We start from the raw sequence: 21,025 nt of genomic DNA on the forward strand, positions 1-21,025 counted from the left end.
TCGTGTCCAGAGTGAATGCAGTGCTATACTTTCAAAAATCACCTAGACTCTAATATCAAAAAATATATCTGGTCAATAGTAACATTGTAAGTAATGATTCCTGATAAAAAATATTTCCAAAACAATAATTACTGCTCTCGACTTTATGGTTTAAATTATTGTTTTGAAAATAACAAGCAAGTAATTAAGTAATTTATTTGTAGCGGTGTATAGTACATAGCGAAAATCATAATAAAACTAAGAATAGAGCGAAACTTTTATGATAAACAGATGATATTTTCAATTTATTGAAAGAAACACAAATTGACAGATCACGTGTGAAATATTGAAAATGATACAACATAAAAAGACATTGATGTTTTATTTTTTTTTTTATTAACTGCGAAATTTTAATCTTATAATTAACCGATTCAAGTTTATAATGAACATAGGTATAAATATGAAATAATAATAAAGAATAAAGTACAATCTTACAGAAGTGTAGAATTATTTTCAAAGTTATATTCTTTAAATCGCACATGAAACAACATTAATATTTTATATTACATTTTTTATTTATTTTCGATTTTCGGCTTATGCTCGCTATATCAACGGAACAAATAAAGAAATTAATTTGACCAAGCAAGATAATTATTATATATTAAATTATAATAATAATAATATAATTTATTTAAATTATACAAATAACACACAGTTTTGCAAATACTAAAAGCCATATACAGCTATTAGCATCTTAATGTTTAACAAACTATTTTTCATTAGTTTAATTTACATATAATATGCAACAGTTGAAACACTAATAAAGGATCATAACTCCCTTATTTAAGTTCTACAAGTTATACGTTTAATTAATATAATGGAGAGAATATACATTTATATACAGATAATACATAAAAGTATATTGAAAAATCATTACGTCTATTTGCATATCGAGATATACTATAGCTAGGAACACGATATCACTAAAAAGCGAATTCTTGAGAACTATTTAGCACTAGCGACTGAAACTTTATCAATAAGTGGTTAATATAAGTTGTTCTGTAACAAAGCGTGACATTATCGCGTTAAATTAATCATGCTGCTACAGATTCTTTTTTCCTTTTGTAAAGAAGTATTATCGTAAATGATGATTTCCATAAGTCGCGTAATGAATGTAATTTTTTTTATTATTATTTTCTGAAGTAGCTAATCGAAGCACGGCCCCTCAACCCACCATTTTTTTTTTTTTTTCAAAAAAAGCTCAAATTACTTACCAGAAACTATTTTGTTGGCGTCTGCGATCACCCTCTGTCGTTTTTTGTCTTTGTCGTCAACTTCATCGCGTGACTTTTTGCTCATCGTATCGGCAACGTGACATTTGTGCTCGAGAAATTCGGCCATTGTGTCCCCTAATTCTTTCTCCTCGCTTGCGTATTTATCTTTGATGGGGGTCGAGGTTCCATTGAATACAGTGCCGTTTGTGATCGTGACATGCTGTATCGCTGTTAAGTGCGAAGAAAATGTGATTTAAATGCCGTGAAAAATTCAGGCTTTGTTAAAGCGCCAAAACAATATATACAGGAGAAGAAGGGGATTTGTTAGAGAGTATTATCACATAGCCTGAATAGACAACTACTTAATAACTATAGAAATCGATTTTTAATTTCGTAAATCGTCATTGAGAAAAGAAACAATATGTGTTTCATAAAATATCGCTGAAGTTTCTGAAATGAAACTTATGAATGTGCAACTGCAGCAAGTATGGCGCTATGTAAACAGATGTTACAAACAGCGATATCATTAATGTGCCTTCTAAGAAGTGTGAGGCGAAACTTATGATTTCACATACTTTTTCTTAGCAATGACACGAAAAAGGAGCCGGCGTGTTATTCATAGAAATAATACAGGCAGTGATGTCATATCCTTTCTGGTATTGTAATCGGACAAGTGTAACGTTAAACGTCATTCAATTTCAAGAATACTTTCTTTATCGTATCAGAAAGAGTTTAATTTAGAAATTATAATTATTTAAATCACATAATAAAAAGTACATACATGTATCGCGTTTAGTGTCACTGATATTCAGGTCTTCCATAGATCCAGATTCCTAAGAGCAGAATAAATTACTTCGATAAAAATGCGCTTTCGAATAAAATAATAAAATACATAACTTTAAAAATAGAACATCGATGTAAAATATAAATTACACCGTGATACTAATTGTTTCTCCAAAATACAAACCTTGCTTTTGTTAAAATCATCATAGTCAGGATTCATCTTTGGATCCATCGTTGCATCACGGCGAAGAGAAGTGTCCCTTGAAGGACCCAATTCTTCTTTTAAGGAATCAAATCCAGGTTGATCTAATCGAACTCTCGCGACGGCCTTTTCTACGTCATCAGTGACCAATTCGACATTGAATATACACTTTCTCACAATGTCCTCGCGGCCAATTTTGTTCAATGCTTTCTCCAAAGTATTGCCTACACATACAAATATAATTTTTAAATAAAGCAATAAATAATAACATATACACTTCCGCCCATAAGTTTGGAGCGTGTTACGATATCAAAAGAAGTAATGACTTTTTAAGCAAATAAATATTTTATTTATAATATTATTCTTCCATAGTAAGCTGTAATTAATTCTATTTAAAAATGAAAGTTAGAATTATAATACTTTTATTGTTTTATTTTATTATTCATCATCGCTAAATTATAGTTTAGCTTTAAAATGTAGAATTATTATATTATTACTCTAAACGTAGAATTCTTATTGTTCAGAAAACTACACGAAAAAGATTGTATCGTCGAAACAGCAAAAGGTAGCTCAATCTTTTGAGCGGAAGTGTATGTTGCAATCTTAATATTTTGTTAGTTTCGATTAAGTTTTTATTATTTTAATTAAAGGTTTTAATATTTCTTTGTTTTTATTACACAGAAGTACACACATCTTTCTGGAGTAATAATAAAGGAATAAAAATAATAGTTATATTATTAATCTGAAAACTAGCAATTTTTACTTATTAGATATATCATTGAAAATACAATTACAATTTAAATACTTGGACGCTATAATCGCGGTTTTATTTGCGTATTCGCTCTAAACACAGAAAAGTAAACGTAAAAAGATTGAAGCTTGATACGAGAAATTATCGAAATTAAATGGTTGTAAAAGATCGCCGTACAACTGATAAAATATTTCTGTCAATCCCGTCACACTTAGCAAACACAAAATAACGCTGACGTAACAACAATATTAAATATGTATTTATGCTGGTCGTGGAATCAGATACCTAACGAATTCTTTTCTTTTTCTTCGGGTGTAACACAGAAATTCTTTTACCGTCCCAAACGTATTATTTTCGCATGAATAATAACTTTTTAAAAATAATTGGTCAATCTCATAAACTAAAGAAAGTTTATTTATATTCACGTCACTTCAGAAGAACTTTAAGGATGTATTTTCCTTGCTAATGATTGTCCTTGACCTAATACAGACCTGAAGTTACAGTAATCTGTCGTCTTGGACAATGTGGCCGCCTAAACAATAACGACAGTTCACTGACGTACGTGTTAGTCGCTTCGTTTTGATATTCTTGATATAAAGATATAAACATTTTTGCGTTTATGCCCTCGCAAAAATAAAATAAATAAGAACGTTCGAATAAATTGAGCAGATTATTATAGGAACACGGAACTTGGGAAACGACCGAATGCACTGTCACTTTCACTGTATTCTTCTTGAGGTGGCGCGTACTTCTGTTTGTTTTAACCGATTGCAGAACAGAAACGATGTGCTACGTGCATTTCTGCTGTATATCAGCGTCATTAATACTGGTAAAAAAAGAGGGGGAAAGCAGTCCATAGGTTTATGTCAGGCATAATAATGCAGGATGAGATCACCAACTACGTTGCTCCTCAGATTCCACGCGTCTTAGTCAAACGCGCCTGCCTGATTAATCGACCTTGCCAAGAAACAGGTTCTGTTTAAATTTTACTATATATTACTATATCTAATGTTTACCAACGGACATGACTTCAGGAAAAAAGAGCTATTCTATTAAGATTTATCCTGACGCGCAAAAATGTTGAAAATAAAATTATTTACGAAGAAAATCTGAAATAACTGAAACTGAGATAACCGAATTAATCGGAACGAGATTGTAAATATAGCTTAATGAAAATTTCGAAGTAAAAGCGAGCGAATGGTAGAATTATTAGAACTCCAAGAACTGAATCATATCGAATCGAATTGAACTGTAAGTGTATTTATAAAGATGAAATAATGGAAATCAGAAACAGAGTTTCGACATCGACAATACTTGTTTCGTTATCGCTCAATTAATGAAACTCGTCAAATAATGACTAAAAATATAAATGATCGTCTTGAGTTATGAGTCTTATCGTATATTTAAAATTTCTCTTTGGTCACCAAGTATTCAGATGTTCAAAGTCTATTGGAACGTCCCAGTGAATATGTTACTCGCGTAAATATAATCGACTATTCATCGATAATACTTTCGAGAATAAAGATACGACGGTCTCATTAATAAACAATTCTAAAAAACATATTTAGATTGTCAGTATATAAGTTTGTAAATATGATAAAAATCTTGGCATTCGAGTTAATTACGGAAAATAATTGCATGGTACACAGTGTTATGAAAACTTATGTCGACGTTATATAAAGAGCATCAGATGATACGAAGAAATCGGATTCAACATGCTGAATGAAATTTTAGATTTTAAATATTCAAAAACAAGATCGGTCGAAAGCGATATTGTATAACGCTTATAAAACTTACCTGTAGCTTTGTTTCCATTGCTCTGCCAAACTTTAAGCATCGCTGCGGCTTGCTGGGCTGGTTTATTCGCATACTCTTGTTTAATCGTTGATACCTCGTTTGGCGGAATATTTAACTCTTCCGCGAGTTTTTCCCAGTCTTTATCCAACAGATTTGCGATATCAGTCAACCGAATGGTTGCTCTGTGAATAGCATCTGGACGACCTACAGACACAATTAACGTCAGTGATTCATACAAGCTCGGATTTCGTAATCAGCGTGAGAAATTCACGTACTTATGCCACCATCGCGTAGAAAACTATAATTCTTCGACAGCTCTAACAAATCCACCTCCGAGGCAGCGGGTTCCGAAGAAATTTTCTCTGGCAATAAAATATTTAACGTGCAAATCGGCGTCTGCGGCAACTCGCCCTTAGGAACCTTCGGCTCGCTCATGAACATTATGCGACCCATCATATCCGCAGCGTCCGGATCCTTTATTCTCGCCGTGAACGGAACTCTATTCTCTTTGAATGCTCTGAACGGTAATTGAAGCTGTTCCCCGCTCTTCAATACTGGCACAAGGTTACCCGAAAATTCCATATACTGTGTTTTACCTTCCAGTACCTATGGGAACGTTTCCATGGCGATTAACGCGTGTTAACAATGCGGTAATTACAACGAGTGATTCACGTAATTTCTTATGTACATATGTGTATTTACCTCGACGTCTCGGCTCTTCGCAACTTCCGTGAAGTGCTCTTGATTTTCTAAGGTCTTATCTTCTTTATCGTCGGTCATACAAAATACGCGCAGCCTTGCCTCCAGTGGATCTACTCGCTTTGCAAATACTACAAATCTGAAGACGAAATAGGTATCGGTAACATTTCCTGTCTAAACGTGATTGTAATCATGCAGGTAAAACGTAATCGACTTGATATTGCGAAACAGAGTCTGCGCTGATCAAAAACACTATCTCTTTCTACGGTATATATTATAAAAATCGGAATTCTTTTTCTATAATAGAAAATTGGTGTTCGAAGGAACAGATACATGGAATGAAATGAATATTTCTATGAATAATCGTCACTAGGCGATGCACTACTCAAGCTAAGCGAGCTCTCTCCTTACTCGTCTTACCCCGACATAGAAACGATATCCGATTTTTAGAAGAAATGTTCTACCTGCGATTACAGTACGGATTATTTGTCTTTTACACTTTTTAATCTTAGGTACATCAAAAACGTACTTAGCCATAAAAGGTACATGTGTCGCGTGTGTGTATAACTCCGTAGCCATTTTCGTGGCTTCGGAGATATTCCGACAATCCATTAACCAGAAGCGAGCAGATACCGTGGTAGTAAAGGAAACGCAATCTTTCACGAACGTCAATGGCGTCGAACCGGTGACATCCTCCCAGACTGCCCGAGACTGACCCCCTGAACGACATATATACCAAGTCCAATAACATTATTAAAATATGTCCGTGCTGCGAATGGAGAATCGGCAGAAGTGATATGTGTGGGATATCAAATCCGATGCGACCGAGATTAATTACAATACGACGCTTTTAGCCCGGGATATTCGCGTCTGCCCTTTGATTGTCGAGTATTTTGTACACTACGTCTTCTACGTTCTCTAGTTTCGTAATGGAGTAAAGAATAATTAAAGATTGAAATATTGAAAAGAAACTTAGGTAAATGAAATTGAATAAATCTGCAGAAGCCGTTATAGAGAAAATATTGTTTAAGAAAACAATCGAAGGGCTCGTACAGTTACATTGGAATTGCAATACATTGGAGTGGGTGGAGTTAATCTTGCATTCTGTGTCAATGTTCGTTTAAGTCGTAATTAGGACAAGCAATAATCTTAAATTCCTCTTATAAATCAGATTATCGTGACACTAATACCGGGCTTAAAGTATCAAGAAATGCGAATACTTATTAATATTGTTATAATAAGAAACTTTTAATTGTCGGAAGATATTGCGTAAAAAAAATATAATCGTATAATAAATATGTAAATATAATTTTCTTTTGTAAGATATAAAGTAATTAGTACGACGAAGACTACGTCATTTCATGTTGATTCAATGATATCCAAATGAATTTTTTCACTTTTAAAAACAGGAAAAATTTACATATTTGAACAATCAATGTCCTTGCGTGACGACACGAACAGGAAGAAAAACATTAAAACAGGACAGTTCTCTTTTGTTATACGAAACCAGTAAAAGAGAACCGGTAAAATTTGTATTTAATATCGGTCACCATAAGTGCGTTGATGTACGTGCTGTATCGTGTGTGTGGGTAATGTAAGAACCAAATACACGCTGACCGAATGATAATGCTTGCCAAATGAAAACAAAGCGTCATACATTGGAAACCGCGCAGGAAGCAAACGCGACTCGTGTGAATATGCTTTTAAATAGTAAATAAGCGATAAAAGAAAACAAAAGTGTGTAAAATAATCGTAATAAAAATCGCGGCGCAATGCATGTCGAAAACATATCTTCCTGCTTTTTTTCCTTTTTTTTTCTTTGATCGTATAAAATGTATTAAATGTTTTTAAAATGTTTGATAATTTGTCAACCAAACAGAAACGAGAATCTCGTCAAAATATTTTTATAGTAACGTGTGGAAAAATCAAAATTGAGTTTTATATACTCGGAAAAGCTTCGTTATACACATGTAAAACTTGTAAATAAAATAAGTACAGCGTGACTGTAACAAACGGTAAGATTAAATAGACAACATTGTCAGTCTTTGTATCGGTAACGTGTCGTATGATACATATTAGAATGATCTAAAAGTACATATATTTTGGGAATACAATTTTATAGAAGTTATAAATTACAAGCCTAATATCGAAGCGGTTACCAGTCAAACGAATGTGCTGAAACAAAAACTTTTGAAGTTAACGCTTACAATGAGCTAGGTAGTAAAATTTTATCTACGTTAATTAATAATCCATACCTAAATGACTCAATCCTAACAATATGCAAGCATTAACAATGAATCACAACAAGATATGTATACAACAATGGTACTCAACGAAATGTTTCTATGAAACATGCAGCTACCATCTCCCTTTTAAATCTCTATCCGAAGGTCTCCGGGACGTATTAATTATAATCGTACTTAAATTAATCTCCTAGATAACATGTACAACCTCCTAAATATTAAATAAAACACTCCAAACCTACTTCTTACATTGCATACCTACGAGATCAATAACAGAATAATTATTCTAACGAGATACAAAAATATCGTTAACGTAGTCCCGATGACCTGAGAACAGACGAAGATGCCTACCGCCCGCGCCATGCCTACTAAACTACAAATTGATCTTCGAATGCGTAAGAAGTCTGATAAGAGCATATATACACCAAAGGTGTTGCGGCGTAACAGTTTCAGCACTTATCGGTAAGAGATTTTCCAGTAAGACGGTACGCTGCTCTACAATATTACGTGCAAGCATATATTACCAGTTATGCTGCACAGAAGTCTCAACGTCGGTGCGTCTCCTGAATATTGATTGATCATGCCTTTGTTGGCTGCTTGCGGCACCGGTATAGTTAAGGTTATCGGTTTGTGGAATTTTCTTCGCCTTGGCTCAACGGTTACGATTGGTGATACCGCCACTCTGTTACCAAGCAACTTGGCTACAAGATCTGCTGGTATTGGATGTGCCTAAATAATAATATCATTTCTTTTTAATTTATTCCAAGTTATGTCACAGATTGTATTTGATGTAATTGATTTTTCAAATATTCTATTATGTACTACATGACGTTCATCCGCTTATATCAAATTGTTCAATAACGCATGAATGTATATGGATACTTATTACAGATTCTATGTAGCTTCTATGCGTAATCTTTACGACTACTATAATCGTATATTATAACCGCATAACACATAATACATTCATAAAAGATTTTTGCAAGTGTTTCAATATACTGTACGTTGGTATGACTTAACCATTCTATTTAATAAACTAAATTTGAACGCCAATTAGATACTTCACTGTTTTAATTTTAATTTTAGTTTTCAAAAAATAATGAAACGCATCGAGAAGAGAATAACCACCTGGAGTCCAACTCTGATCTTTTTAGTAAGAGCTGCTGGTGGGAAAACAGCCTGAACTTGTGGAACAGCCGATGAAGAAACTGTACCACCTTCTGGACCAACTGCATGAACCTCTTGCCTGATGCGAGACACTACTGCGAAGTAATGTGGGAAGTCTGCAGTGAGTATCCTTACGATTCGGGAAGTTTGGAGATCTTCGAGCTGGCTTAATTCTGCGAAAATATTTATACATATTTCGTTAAGTTACTTACACAAGTAACGCGAAGAACTTAAATATTTTTCAAACATAGATCTTGCTAACTATCCTTATTCAAAACATTTGCGAATTGCATTATATACTCTTGTTTATAAACTGTGAGCTATTTATAACGGATATAGAGCAAATAACTAGTTGTTAAAACACTTAATAATTGTTTACATCAACAAACATTGGCAAACATTGATTATATGCTATGCTTCTAAGTATTGGTTCTTGTTCAAGACTGTCAAGATTCCAATTGCACATTAGCGTTTATACTCGAGTCATTTCCTGATATACGAAAGAGTATAACATGTGAATACTATTAATATTATCTCACTCTCAAGATGTTATCATTTGATACCTAAAATCTTCCTACTACTTTTTAGATGGTTGGGCTAGTACAAACAAATGGAAATGACGATTAACAGATAAGACAGTACTTTAGTAGCACTTTGTGAGATAGATGTCGTGTAAGATAAATTATACAAGATTAAATATGTATATCTGTCCATATGTATGTACTTAAGAAATGTAACGATGAACATATTATTCAGTACGATTTATTTTAATACGAAGCAAAGAGTTACAGGATTTATGATAAACAAAAGCTAAATTGAGAAAAGATGAGAAAATAGTCGTACCTTCTCCTTCAAAGCTCTCGTTAAGCACATCTTGGACAGCCTCCTCGCTGGCTTCCAAGGTATGCTCGCGCCAAGTTTCTCCATTATCCGACCGAAGTATTACTATTTCTCGTTCCTTGCCCCGCAACGAAGCGAAGTGTGGTACTTCTATGATGACAGGTCTATTCGAAAAAATTATTATTATTACAAAATTTGATAATATACTCATCATTTCTAAGATTCGGTATTCGTACATTGCATTTTACGTTCAATAACAAATTTGTCTTATCTACGAACGTAATATACATTTGAATTTTTATATCACTTTTTACAATTTAAAGATTAAAATTTTGTATAAGAATTAGAGAAAATTTTTTTACAAATGGTTTGAACAGAACTCTTCAATTGTAATAATTAATCGAAGCACGACTTACGTTTCTCAGGACATGAAAATTGCATTTGCACATTAAGCTGCACTCCTTAATCGAGTATAATAGCAAACGAATTTGGGTCACCAATGGGATAATCTCAAATCTCTTTGTTACATGCCAACGTTTATACTTTACGATGAATCATACGATAATTTATAGAATTTAGAACAATCTGGAGATATCGTGAAATTTTTAAGTGGGATTGCAGAGAGCTGCTATATGCGAATCTTTGTACATACTTAAAGAACAATTATCGTTTGATAAGAAGAGAAAAATATATTATTTTATATTTAAACTATTTAAACCAACGAAGACGTTATATCTGGAAGATACTTAAACCTATCAACAAGTTATTAGTGTCAATAATGTTCCTCAATCATCGTGATATCAATACTATTTAAATGCTAATACTTAATGAATTAATTAATACGTCGCAATTGTTTTTTCAAACAAATTGAAGACGAATTCAAAAACTGTACATTCTTCGTTTAATAATGCTACCTGTATTCCAAAAATCAATTTTTTACAATGACTGCATAGGCTAAAATATTATCTTAAATAAATTGCGGAAAAAATTCAGAAACTAAAAATTTTTCATTTACGACCGAAAAATCGATTATCTGAACTAATATTAAAATGTTACTTTAAATACGATAGATTAAAAGCAAATATAAGAGACACTTGTGTATATCATATACTTTACATATTATGTACTTACCCTAAGAATTTGGCACCCACGGGTCCTAGTTCAAGGATACGGCTGGCAAGAGCCTCCCCTTCCATCAAAGGCGGTGGGTTCGTCAATTTGTCCCTTCTCAAATACCTGCACGTAACGCGCATAGGCATTGCGGCTTTTCTAGGAGGAACGATTACACGTACACCACTATGTCTGCAGCCACGCATCGCACCACCTCGTGCATCCACCAGAAAGGAAACCAGGAAGCTATCATTTATACAATAAACATAGTTATAAAGAAAATTCACGCGTCGATCGTATAAACAGAAAGGTACATATCGCCTTAGCTTATAGCATTACGATATGTCGATACAGAAAAAGACTTGAAAATAAGAGCAATCATTGCATGGGGGCTAATCATTATTTGGACACGTACTCATAAATCATTATTCAACACTATTACATACGAATATTGTGCGAACATTTGGCCGTTCGATAAATAATACGATCATGCTAACTGCTTCGCTTAAGTCAAACCAATTATAATTAAAGAAAAAAAAATATTTTTACTAATGTGTATACATAATATTTACACTAATCTAGATCCTTCAAAGAATTAATACGGCTTTTTCGGCACATATTTGAAATTTTATGTACATACCAAGATAACGTTACGTATAAAAATAGCGCTAATTCATCGAATACTTTATTATAATATCTATATCATTTCTAAACGAACGAATAAGTATTTTATAATTAGTCTGTTTTTAACGATTCGTAGTAAAAATATTTTAGAAGGCCAATTAAAAGAAACGATTGAGTTATCACATAAGCACGCCAAGCCGAAAAGCAACGTTCACGATAAATTTTTACTAAAAGCATAAAGTTAAATACAGAAATTATTCTTAATCGTGTCAGGTCATTCTGAAGGCGGTTTTATGTATACGGCGTAGTTATTAAATGTTTCAATTTGTTCCGTAAACGTTACAAAAAAATTATATATGCTTTGGATATGATTTATTGCTGCGTATGAGGGGTAACTGTAAAAAAAAAAAGAGAAATAAATTAATTACAAGACAACAGTGTGCAAAGATAAGTTACATGAGAAATGGAGCAAATTAAATTTTAAATCAGATAACTAAAATAGAAACAGTATGGCTTGTGAGCTTGTGTGAAGGATTTGCTGTATGAATATTCTATGTCTGCAAGCGTAACGCTAATTAACACTGAATACTATCATAAAAAAAGAAAAAAGAAAAAGAATCATAAAAATTGGTTGAATTGGAATTCAAAGATCCATTCGATTGCTTCCTATTGATTGCTGATTGATGACTGTGCTGGAGGACGAGTTCCATAATGAACCTGAGAATTATTCACAAAGATGTTGCATACAACGTGTGCACAGTGAATATAATTGATGTAAATGATTCGATATTTCATTTACATTCACGTAATGAAACGTCTTCACGAATAACATTCTTCTTTTCTCGTACATTAAATAGTCTAAAAATATCGATCATACATAAATTGTACGAAGGTTGCTCAAGTGAGATGATGTAATAGAACTCTTCAATATACATCATGTTTCTGGAATATATTACAGCTTTTAGCTATGACAAACAGATGATGCTTAATACATATTAAGCGTTGTATTTACGTAGATGTAAAATTCTAGGAACAACTTCCAACTATAAATAATGAAAATTTATTAATTCTAAATTGAGATTTTTGGCAAAATTGATTTACAACGAAACATAATTTTTGTTGTAATTCATATTATCATATCATCAACATATTTCCCCTGAGATATATTATTATTTCAATTTCCTGTTATTTTATCGCATAAATTTGATCTTTTCGATTTACGTATATTCATTGTGCACTAAAATATTCTGTCTAAGAATACTAAAACTTGAGCGACTACGGGCATTGTGCGTTCAAAGGAAATGTATCAAGAACATAAATCAAATTGAAGAGCGATATGGCAAGTAGCAGAAGCTAAGATTCAAGAGAAGATCACTTACTTTCTCCACTGTGGAATTCTGCGAGTAGCGCAAATAAAATAACAGAGAGGATCGGGAACAAAATAAAAAACGCGTTAGTATCCATTCGTTCATAAAAATGGTGGTGAGAAGATGACGACATAGATGGAGTCGAGATTCTAAACTAGCGCAACTTTACAGATTTTCGAATATTTCTCTTGTCATTTCTTTCCAGCACGTTCGCATAACTTCGTTCTCTTGGACGTTCTTTAACTGCCTCCGTGCTTATCATGATGATTGTTTCTCATTCAATTTTCGAAAACCCGCAATCATCACACGCAAGCCACTTTTCTATTATACAAAACTACAAAAATGGGGAGCAACAATAATAATTATGTATTATAGTGGAGACGCAACGAGGTCACATCATTCACACTCTGCGGAAAATAGGTATACGTTAGGGTGGCAACGTAAAATCGATTGTTCCGAAATCTGTAATATTTTCTTTTCAATTCGATCGAATGATTTTTCGTTCATCGCGCGAAGCGCATAAAAATAATTCTTCCTACGTTACGCATAGTATTATAAATATAGTATTATAAATATATCGTCAACAGATTTCGTTACATATGCAAAAAATAGCTCAAACTTGTCATAAAGGGAGAAGGGAGAACAACGATACGAGCAGCAGCCACTATATCATAAAAATGTGTCCAAAATGGTTATCTATTGGTAATTAACTATCATTAAACTAGAGGACGAACGATTCTCTTCCTATATCTACAAGAGCACTTTTAATCTTTATCACGATATTCCATTATTTACTAAACAACTATTATTTCTATGTTCAGTTATTCATAATTTAGCTAATATGTTCCTTTCAACTATATTTATGTTCCATTAGGTTAATTGTTCAGTGTTATTGTTCAGTATCGAATTTATTGAATTCATTAGTAAATCCAGGTCTTTTTCGCAAAATGACGTCAATATGTTTTACGAATGAAAACAAGAAATAACAAATACAAACATAGACTGGTAGTAATTTCATTTAAGAGAAACGAGGTATCGACGAATCGGCTTTTCAATACAATAGTTCAACAAGTATTATCAATAGCTTGAAAACGATCGATCGGTGCTTAATATGAAATACCAAGCTGTTGGAATAAATATTTCATATGTATATTTAGAGTCTTTACACGCTAAAGAAAAGATATCAACGTACTAATACAGAAAATACAAAGAATTTGTGTCGTGAACCGAATAAGAAATTCATATTGTGATAAATGCAATTTTTTGTTAATCAAACATGTCCATAAATATGAACAATAGAAGTAAAGTATGGGAATTGAAGTTTAATTATCGTTGATTTATATCGAACGAAAAACCAGCTCGTTATAACTTCGTATTTCTATTATAATTTTTAATAATATAAATCATTTTCTTACTTTCATTCGTACAACATGCATGTACCATTTGATGGTAAAATATGAGATTCTAAATGTAATATTTAAATTCCATATTGACATCATGACATATTACATATTCTTGTGCATTTGCTTGAGAAATTATTAATTAGACTGGACTACTGTCTTTGGCCATGATCCATATTATATATATAATTTATCGTATGAAAAGAATATATGAAATAAATACAAATCACCAACAATAGATACATTTACGCAATTATAAAAGTTACAATTCAACAAAAAATACGATTATCTATAGAATTTATATACACGTTTTAAGATTGTAATTTGCTTTGCTAAAAAAGATCACAAGCCACTTCGAATCAACATGACGTTTGGACATATTATATTGTAATAGACATAGACATAGTACTTTGTGTACGCGAATGTAATGTGTTTTCCGTCATGTGTTCATTTTATACGTACGATACTTTTTCTATATCTAAATATATTGTATGTAAAAACGCCTAAACACAGAAAGGAGAGTAATAAAAAGGGCATGGTGTACCTGTCCCTCCACATTCCTTGTCCTTTCGACATGGTACCAAGAGCTGCCAGCGATGTATTTAGGGACTCTAGGGACGCTCTGATCTCAGAACAAAATCTAGTATGATTATGGATAAAAAATTCGTTTCATGCGCATGCTTACTATTTTTGTTTTTCTTTGTTTGCCGTGCACGTTGCACTTTTCTCTGCTGTTTGCTTTAGGAAATCTGTGCACTTGGAAAAACCATTCTACATTTTCAGAAACAAGTACGTGCAAACACATGTGCTCTTGTATATGGTTAAATGTATAAGAAAAACATTCTGAAGATATAAGAAGGTAACTCGAACAAAACGTTGTTTGTCCGATACGATAAGTATCCTGTCCTACTAAACGCAAAGAGAGAATCCATTGAAAATGTAAAATACAAAAGTACCATTGTATCAAACATACTACTCTTTCTTAATTTCTTAGTAACAGTGAAAAAATTAGTTTGTAAGATATACTCAATTTGTTATTCATTTAAAAATATTTATAAAATATCAATGTAAAAAATGCAAAGAACAAAAACATTAATTTTACACCGCATATTTCTAATAATATTTAGAATAAAATAGAAGAATGCGTGATTTGTTCACTTCGTGTTTAGTAGAACGTTATACTATGTACTTGTCTATTCCTCGATTAAGTACGAGACTTCTGAAATTGTAACAACCCGCCTGTTATTAGTAAGGAACATGGTATCCAATTAAATTACACCATCAAAGAATCGTTCATCCCAAAGATATTTCAAGAACAACATGCTTATTAACTAGATAATCTAATATTGCTACGAGCAAGACAGGATGTAAACGAGGGCACCAAGCGGTTGGCTCTTGTTTAGCTGGTTGGCCGATTACATAAACATTGAACTGAACATTCTGAATAGAATTAAAAAGAAAGTAGCTAAAAAATAGCTTGCTGTGAGAGATATGATGTGTAACAGAAAACTGATTAGAGTTCAGTTACTGGTTTGATTCTCGTTGGCTCCATTTGAAACATTCCGTGACAGTCCCCGCGATGACAGTTACGCTGTTATGTTTTCATTATGTTCGCGATTATGTAACTACGAATTATGTCAATTATTACGTATGTCCCATAATAACCTCTTTACTTTCTACATAAAGAAAATTTAACGTAAAACAACGTTATGGAAAGCTTTGAAATGCAGATTTCCGATTGTAGCGTAGTATCATTTTACGATCCACTCGATTTTAACTTTTTTATTTTATTATTTATCAGTTTGATGCGGTCAATGTATGAACGTGTCAATTTTGGTACATGTACGTCGTTATACGATAAAAAGGTATTTTTATTCGCCGTACTTCGTTAGTTTGTCTACGCTAAAAAATACGTGAAGCCAACTAAAAATTAATTTGGAAGAGTTCTGTGAAAATAGAAAGTTCAAGCTCATTTTATGCGGCTCTCGTAAATATAAATTCTTACAATCCTGTACCACATTTTGTTATTATATATCAGCCAATGATCTAGGTTAATTAGAGCAGGAGTCTTTCACCAATGCACACCGTATCACACTATAATACACAATATTATTGTTTCATGATATGAACATTATTATTGTTCTCTTTTTTATGTACGCCACTGCTTGCGTACTATATGCTTCTACGTTCTATATACAATTTCCAACTGTATCAAAATTACAATAGACGTTATTTCCTACAGGTGTGTATAAATAGAGTTCCGACAACTTTTTCAAATCCAATACGACAAACGCCAATTATAGCCTTTTGAAAGAAACAGTTTTCCGATACTGCAATTCTTGCCCAATGAAATGCATTACGCCAACTTTAACGAAGAACGTATTTCAATAACACAACAAAGCTTTTGTGTAATTATCTTAGATTATCAAAATAATCTGTGTTATAAATTCAGTTATGTGTAGCAACGAGCTTTTTTTTTTTACAAGCATGAGAACTTAAAGATTCAACATACATTTTTTATATATTATATTGAATTTCGACTACAGCTTGAAGTTCGTGTTAATCTGTACATATTTGATTTGTATCTTATTTACGTTGCGCAATTATTAAGTATTAAAACAAACCATGCAAATATAGAGATCGGCTTCGTTGACTTTCTATCTCGGTAATTCAGTTAGTAGAAGTCGGATTGAACATCCTCTTTAATTCGTCGTGCATGTATAGTATGTATACTTCGCAAACAATTTCCAATTCAATAGATGACGATGCAAATTTTCAACTGGGAAAATTTTCATAAACAAGAAAGATCGATCTGAGAATAATCGAAGAGAATTTGGAAAAATTTCGAACACCCTCGCAAACTCTGCAAATTAGAACCAATTGAAACGTATTCTAATATGTTGCAGACAGATCTTACAGATATGTCTTTGCCCGATAAAATACTTAAAAACGCAAGTAGTTTAGATATATTTTTAAATATATCAATGGGGTAAGTTGTATAATAGTTAACAAATTTTTGTCAGATATCACGGTATATGAAGATAATTCCAAAGAATGTACAAATTAAATAGATTATAGCATGAATATAAATATACAAATTTTGTCAAGCACTTTATGATACAAAAGAGTTGCTCAGAGCAGTATTATACAATTATGAATGAATAATACAACCTACCCTAAATTGTACAATTGTTTGACTAGTGTTAGATGAGTGGTGTTTATAGAATAAGAGGATGAATAAATTAATACATACCCGACGTGTACTGGGTGCCTATTAATATCAACATTGTCTAGTTTGAGATTGGCAGCGTTTGTACGTTGATAATTTTCTTTTGTGATCATCTCGGTTATCATTGGTGCTATAAATCAAATTTATTATTAAACATGTAACGCTTCCCCTATATTAAATACGTAATATGGAAATAATTAACGCGAGCTATCAAGTGGATGCATTTTAGATATCTTCAATGAAAAATTTATCAAGTATGGATATGCTTCTATTGTTCTTTTAAGTGTTTTTCTGTTTAATCATTCGGAATACGACGCCCACCATAACTTTGGCTGTATTATTCGTAATTACATACTCTGCTCGTATATACAAGAAAATTGTGGAAAGTTCAAATCGTTCACGTAAATATTTTAATATCTACTATCAGCTACAAGATTTTTGAAGACAGAAGGAAATGGAACGTATTGTATTAATTCAAAAAATTAGAAAATTAATAATATAAACGTTACCATTGTAAATAATAAAAATTATTTGTAAATGAAGTTTAGAAATATGTTATGTGGGATATATAACGCTAATGAATAAAGAATAAAAAACAAAATCTGAAGCGAAAATGGTGCTAATAATCTATGTACTTCAATACCGCATCTTTTGCGTAAGAACACATAAAATGCATCGTGTGATCCGTAATAAAAAGCATTCGTTCGAAAATTAAGAAACTAAATTTCTTTTAGAGATAGACGGATGCAATATGAAATAAATTTTATCGCGTGACGAAAAATGACAAGTCGAAGTCAACTGTCTTGGACAAAGTACTGCTTATGTATACCGTTTCTTTAGTCGTCCTATTATTAGAACAATAATTGCGTGTTAGTTATTACATACATTATCGAAAAAAATGATCGGAAATGACAAAGAGTTGTAATACATAAATAAATTGTATCTTGCATCATGTTCTAAGTCTTGATGTGCCACTTTAACATCTTTGTACATAAGTGTTATAATTATTATATGTTATTTTTATAATTAACGTTATAATTATAATAAAATTATAGTTACCAAATAATTTTTCAAATAGTTTCCCGAATCTTTTGATCGTACAACGAAAATTTAGCTCGTTCGAGTTTACTCCTTAAATTTCACGTTTAAAAATGTTACAAACAAAAGAAAAATTCATATACGTTAAATAAACGATAGTTCTGATGTATGATTAATTAATCCGGAAGTGATAAATACACGCCTTTGTGCAATTTTCAAGACACTATCTATTATCACTGCACCAATACAAACAACCAACACTTCAAGCATCTTTTGTAAAGCAAGACTCATTAATTTATGACCCTCCATCGTCTCGAATGACCTTTCATTATACCTTGTTGAACTCTACAATCGCTACCGCGCAAAGGATAAAAAACACAGCACTCCACTTAGAAGAAATTAAATTGCCCTTGAAACCTCTTCCGTTTCTAGGAGCGCAAAATTAATTCTCGTTTTGCATTTTCCGTCAATACGTTGTACCATTGATTTAACTAGATACTGTGTCGTAATGTAAGAAAAAAACGAATAAACGCGATATGTCTCTATGTAAGGTAGAAAAAATAAGCAGAATAATATTCAATAATTTTCGAACTATAAAATACAGAAAATAGCATTGAAGTATAATAAAACATTACTACTAAATAATATTTCTGCGTTATATGAAATCAAATATTACCTGTTTACTATTCTTGTGTTATTTTATTCTTTATACTCTTATAGCACAACATGTAAAGGTCTAAGCGTTTGAACTCTAGAAATTTTTATCAGCATTCCATAGTAAAATCTTTTTCAATCAAAGCTTTCGTTAAAGAAAAAGAATACAGAACTTTCCACATTTCTCATCTTTTATCGACGATAGCAATACAAGAAACAATATTTATATTATCATTATTGTTGTCGGGACATTAGTGGAGTAGAAAGGATTAATTAATAATAAAATAGGATGTGATAATTAAATATCTGATATCGTTTTGACAAAGGTTTAAGACTATCCTAGCTTTGAATCACGCAATCATCAAAATTGATACATCCGGATGTAAGCCTCATATTTTTGGAATATATTTTCCAAAACGACACGGTTCACATTTGGAAGCCTCGATTTTGACGATATTCTTTAGAGTTTGGGTAAATGAGATACTATTATCAGCTGAATAATCTACATAATCAAATCTAATCAGTTGAATCTACATAAGTAATTGTACGTTATAAGAACAATGAATTTGCAACAGGAAACATGAATTTCACGTAATTCTTACCTCCGGAATGTCGATTGTCTCTCTCGTCATCTGTCACGTTGACGCGCATCGAGTCATCCCCCATGGATTTCATATCGTCAACAGTCATGTATCGATATTGCTGTTGGTCGCTAAGCATCGGATCTTCACCTATGATAAACGTAAAGTGCGAATTATAATGAGCGGCAAAAATGACGCGAGCGTGTTTGCAAGAGCCAAAAAGAGGTTCGTAAAAAATCTAAAGTACTGTCGAACTTGCATGAAAACAATATAAAAACGTGGTGAGATATTATGCACCAACGTAAACAAATGAATATGAGAGCCTGCAAATAAACGGAAAATCATTGCCATAAAAATTATCCCAGTCAAGCTTAAAGAAGCAAAATGAAATATCGTGTCATTATGTACTCAAGAGTGTTCGTTATTTTGGCCTTACTCGGAGCCTTAGAATATTAACGATAAACAAATGAGACTGTGCACGATGTGTCAATGACCGTCCAGAAATTTATATTCGTGCGAATACTTCTCATACCTGATTATATGAGTCGAAAATAACAGAAATTGAATATGGTTTCCACTGCATATATGCAGAAAAAACACTTTTAAAAAACGCTGCTTAAATCGTATCAAGAGACTTCGAGTGTTTCAAGCCAGGCAGATAACGCTTGTAATATCAGTTGCGCGAAACATATAACTCATACAAATATTTGAGTAATTCTCTGCGACGATTCTCCATAATCAATTCATTCGTAGTTAATTCGATTAAAATGGAATTTGAATAATTTTTCACGTATCGTTTCCTGTTTGCTTATCGTACACATTCGCATATGTATATAATCACAGGCGATTGAGGTTGAGAATCGTCGAACGTGTTTTCAGATACTATTAAATTTCTACTTTTGTTCTATAGTTCGGTCGTAAAACGCCGTAAACGTACCATGAAAATACTTCAGAAAAGAACTAGAAAGAAACGTGAGCGTATAAATGAACGCGTACAAATAGTATCGTATTTTTCACAAGACTGAGATCTACTCGCTTATCCAATCATTTCATACAACTTTAAACATGCCTTATCAGATATGCCAAGAATATGGAACACAATTATCTAATAAATGGTCAACCTACAAATTTACAACCCACGTTGAATAACGCCGCTGTAAAGACTAAATTAATCTAGCACAAACGAAATTATACATCGTTTCCTATTCCATCTTAGGAACGTAATGTTGTCAACTTCGAAAATAAATGTACGCAAATTGCGACACTGTTCGAAGAAGATTATAATAT

At 32.4% G+C, this 21,025-nt stretch overlaps 1 protein-coding gene across 34 annotated transcripts in view; it reads right to left on the reverse strand.

Moving 5' to 3' along the window:
- Positions 1–21,025, reverse strand: part of LOC126867401 (ankyrin-3-like) — a 92,921-nt gene that overhangs the window by 28,108 nt on the left and 43,788 nt on the right. For 26 of the 34 annotated variants that reach the window (XR_007690248.1, XR_007690259.1, XR_007690277.1 and 23 more), the window contains 15 exons: positions 19,760–19,888; positions 17,490–17,595; positions 14,781–14,876; positions 10,867–11,091; positions 9,739–9,899; positions 8,857–9,068; positions 8,253–8,457; positions 7,741–7,755; positions 6,015–6,204; positions 5,489–5,624; positions 5,062–5,392; positions 4,787–4,990; positions 2,221–2,462; positions 2,035–2,086; positions 1,254–1,481 (listed from right to left, as the gene is read on the reverse strand). Coding sequence is in view for 6 of the 34 variants with exons in the window: in XM_050621821.1 (XP_050477778.1) it covers positions 1,254–1,481; positions 2,035–2,086; positions 2,221–2,462; positions 4,787–4,990; positions 5,062–5,392; positions 5,489–5,624; positions 6,015–6,204; positions 7,741–7,755; positions 8,253–8,457; positions 8,857–9,068; positions 9,739–9,899; positions 10,867–11,091; positions 14,781–14,876; positions 17,490–17,595; positions 19,760–19,888 (2,532 nt within the window). In the remaining 28 variants the exon portion in view is untranslated. Of the gene's footprint in view, positions 1–1,253; positions 1,482–2,034; positions 2,087–2,220; positions 2,463–4,786; positions 4,991–5,061; positions 5,393–5,488; positions 5,625–6,014; positions 6,205–7,740; positions 7,756–8,252; positions 8,458–8,856; positions 9,069–9,738; positions 9,900–10,866; positions 11,092–12,848; positions 12,867–14,780; positions 14,877–17,489; positions 17,596–19,759; positions 19,889–21,025 lie in introns of all 34 variants that reach the window. The other 8 variants (XR_007690252.1, XM_050621824.1, XR_007690257.1 and 5 more) reach the window with 6 other exon arrangements.

This window comes from Bombus huntii, chromosome 7 (genome assembly GCF_024542735.1).
Source record: "Bombus huntii isolate Logan2020A chromosome 7, iyBomHunt1.1, whole genome shotgun sequence".
Classification (NCBI taxonomy): domain Eukaryota; kingdom Metazoa; phylum Arthropoda; class Insecta; order Hymenoptera; family Apidae; genus Bombus; species Bombus huntii.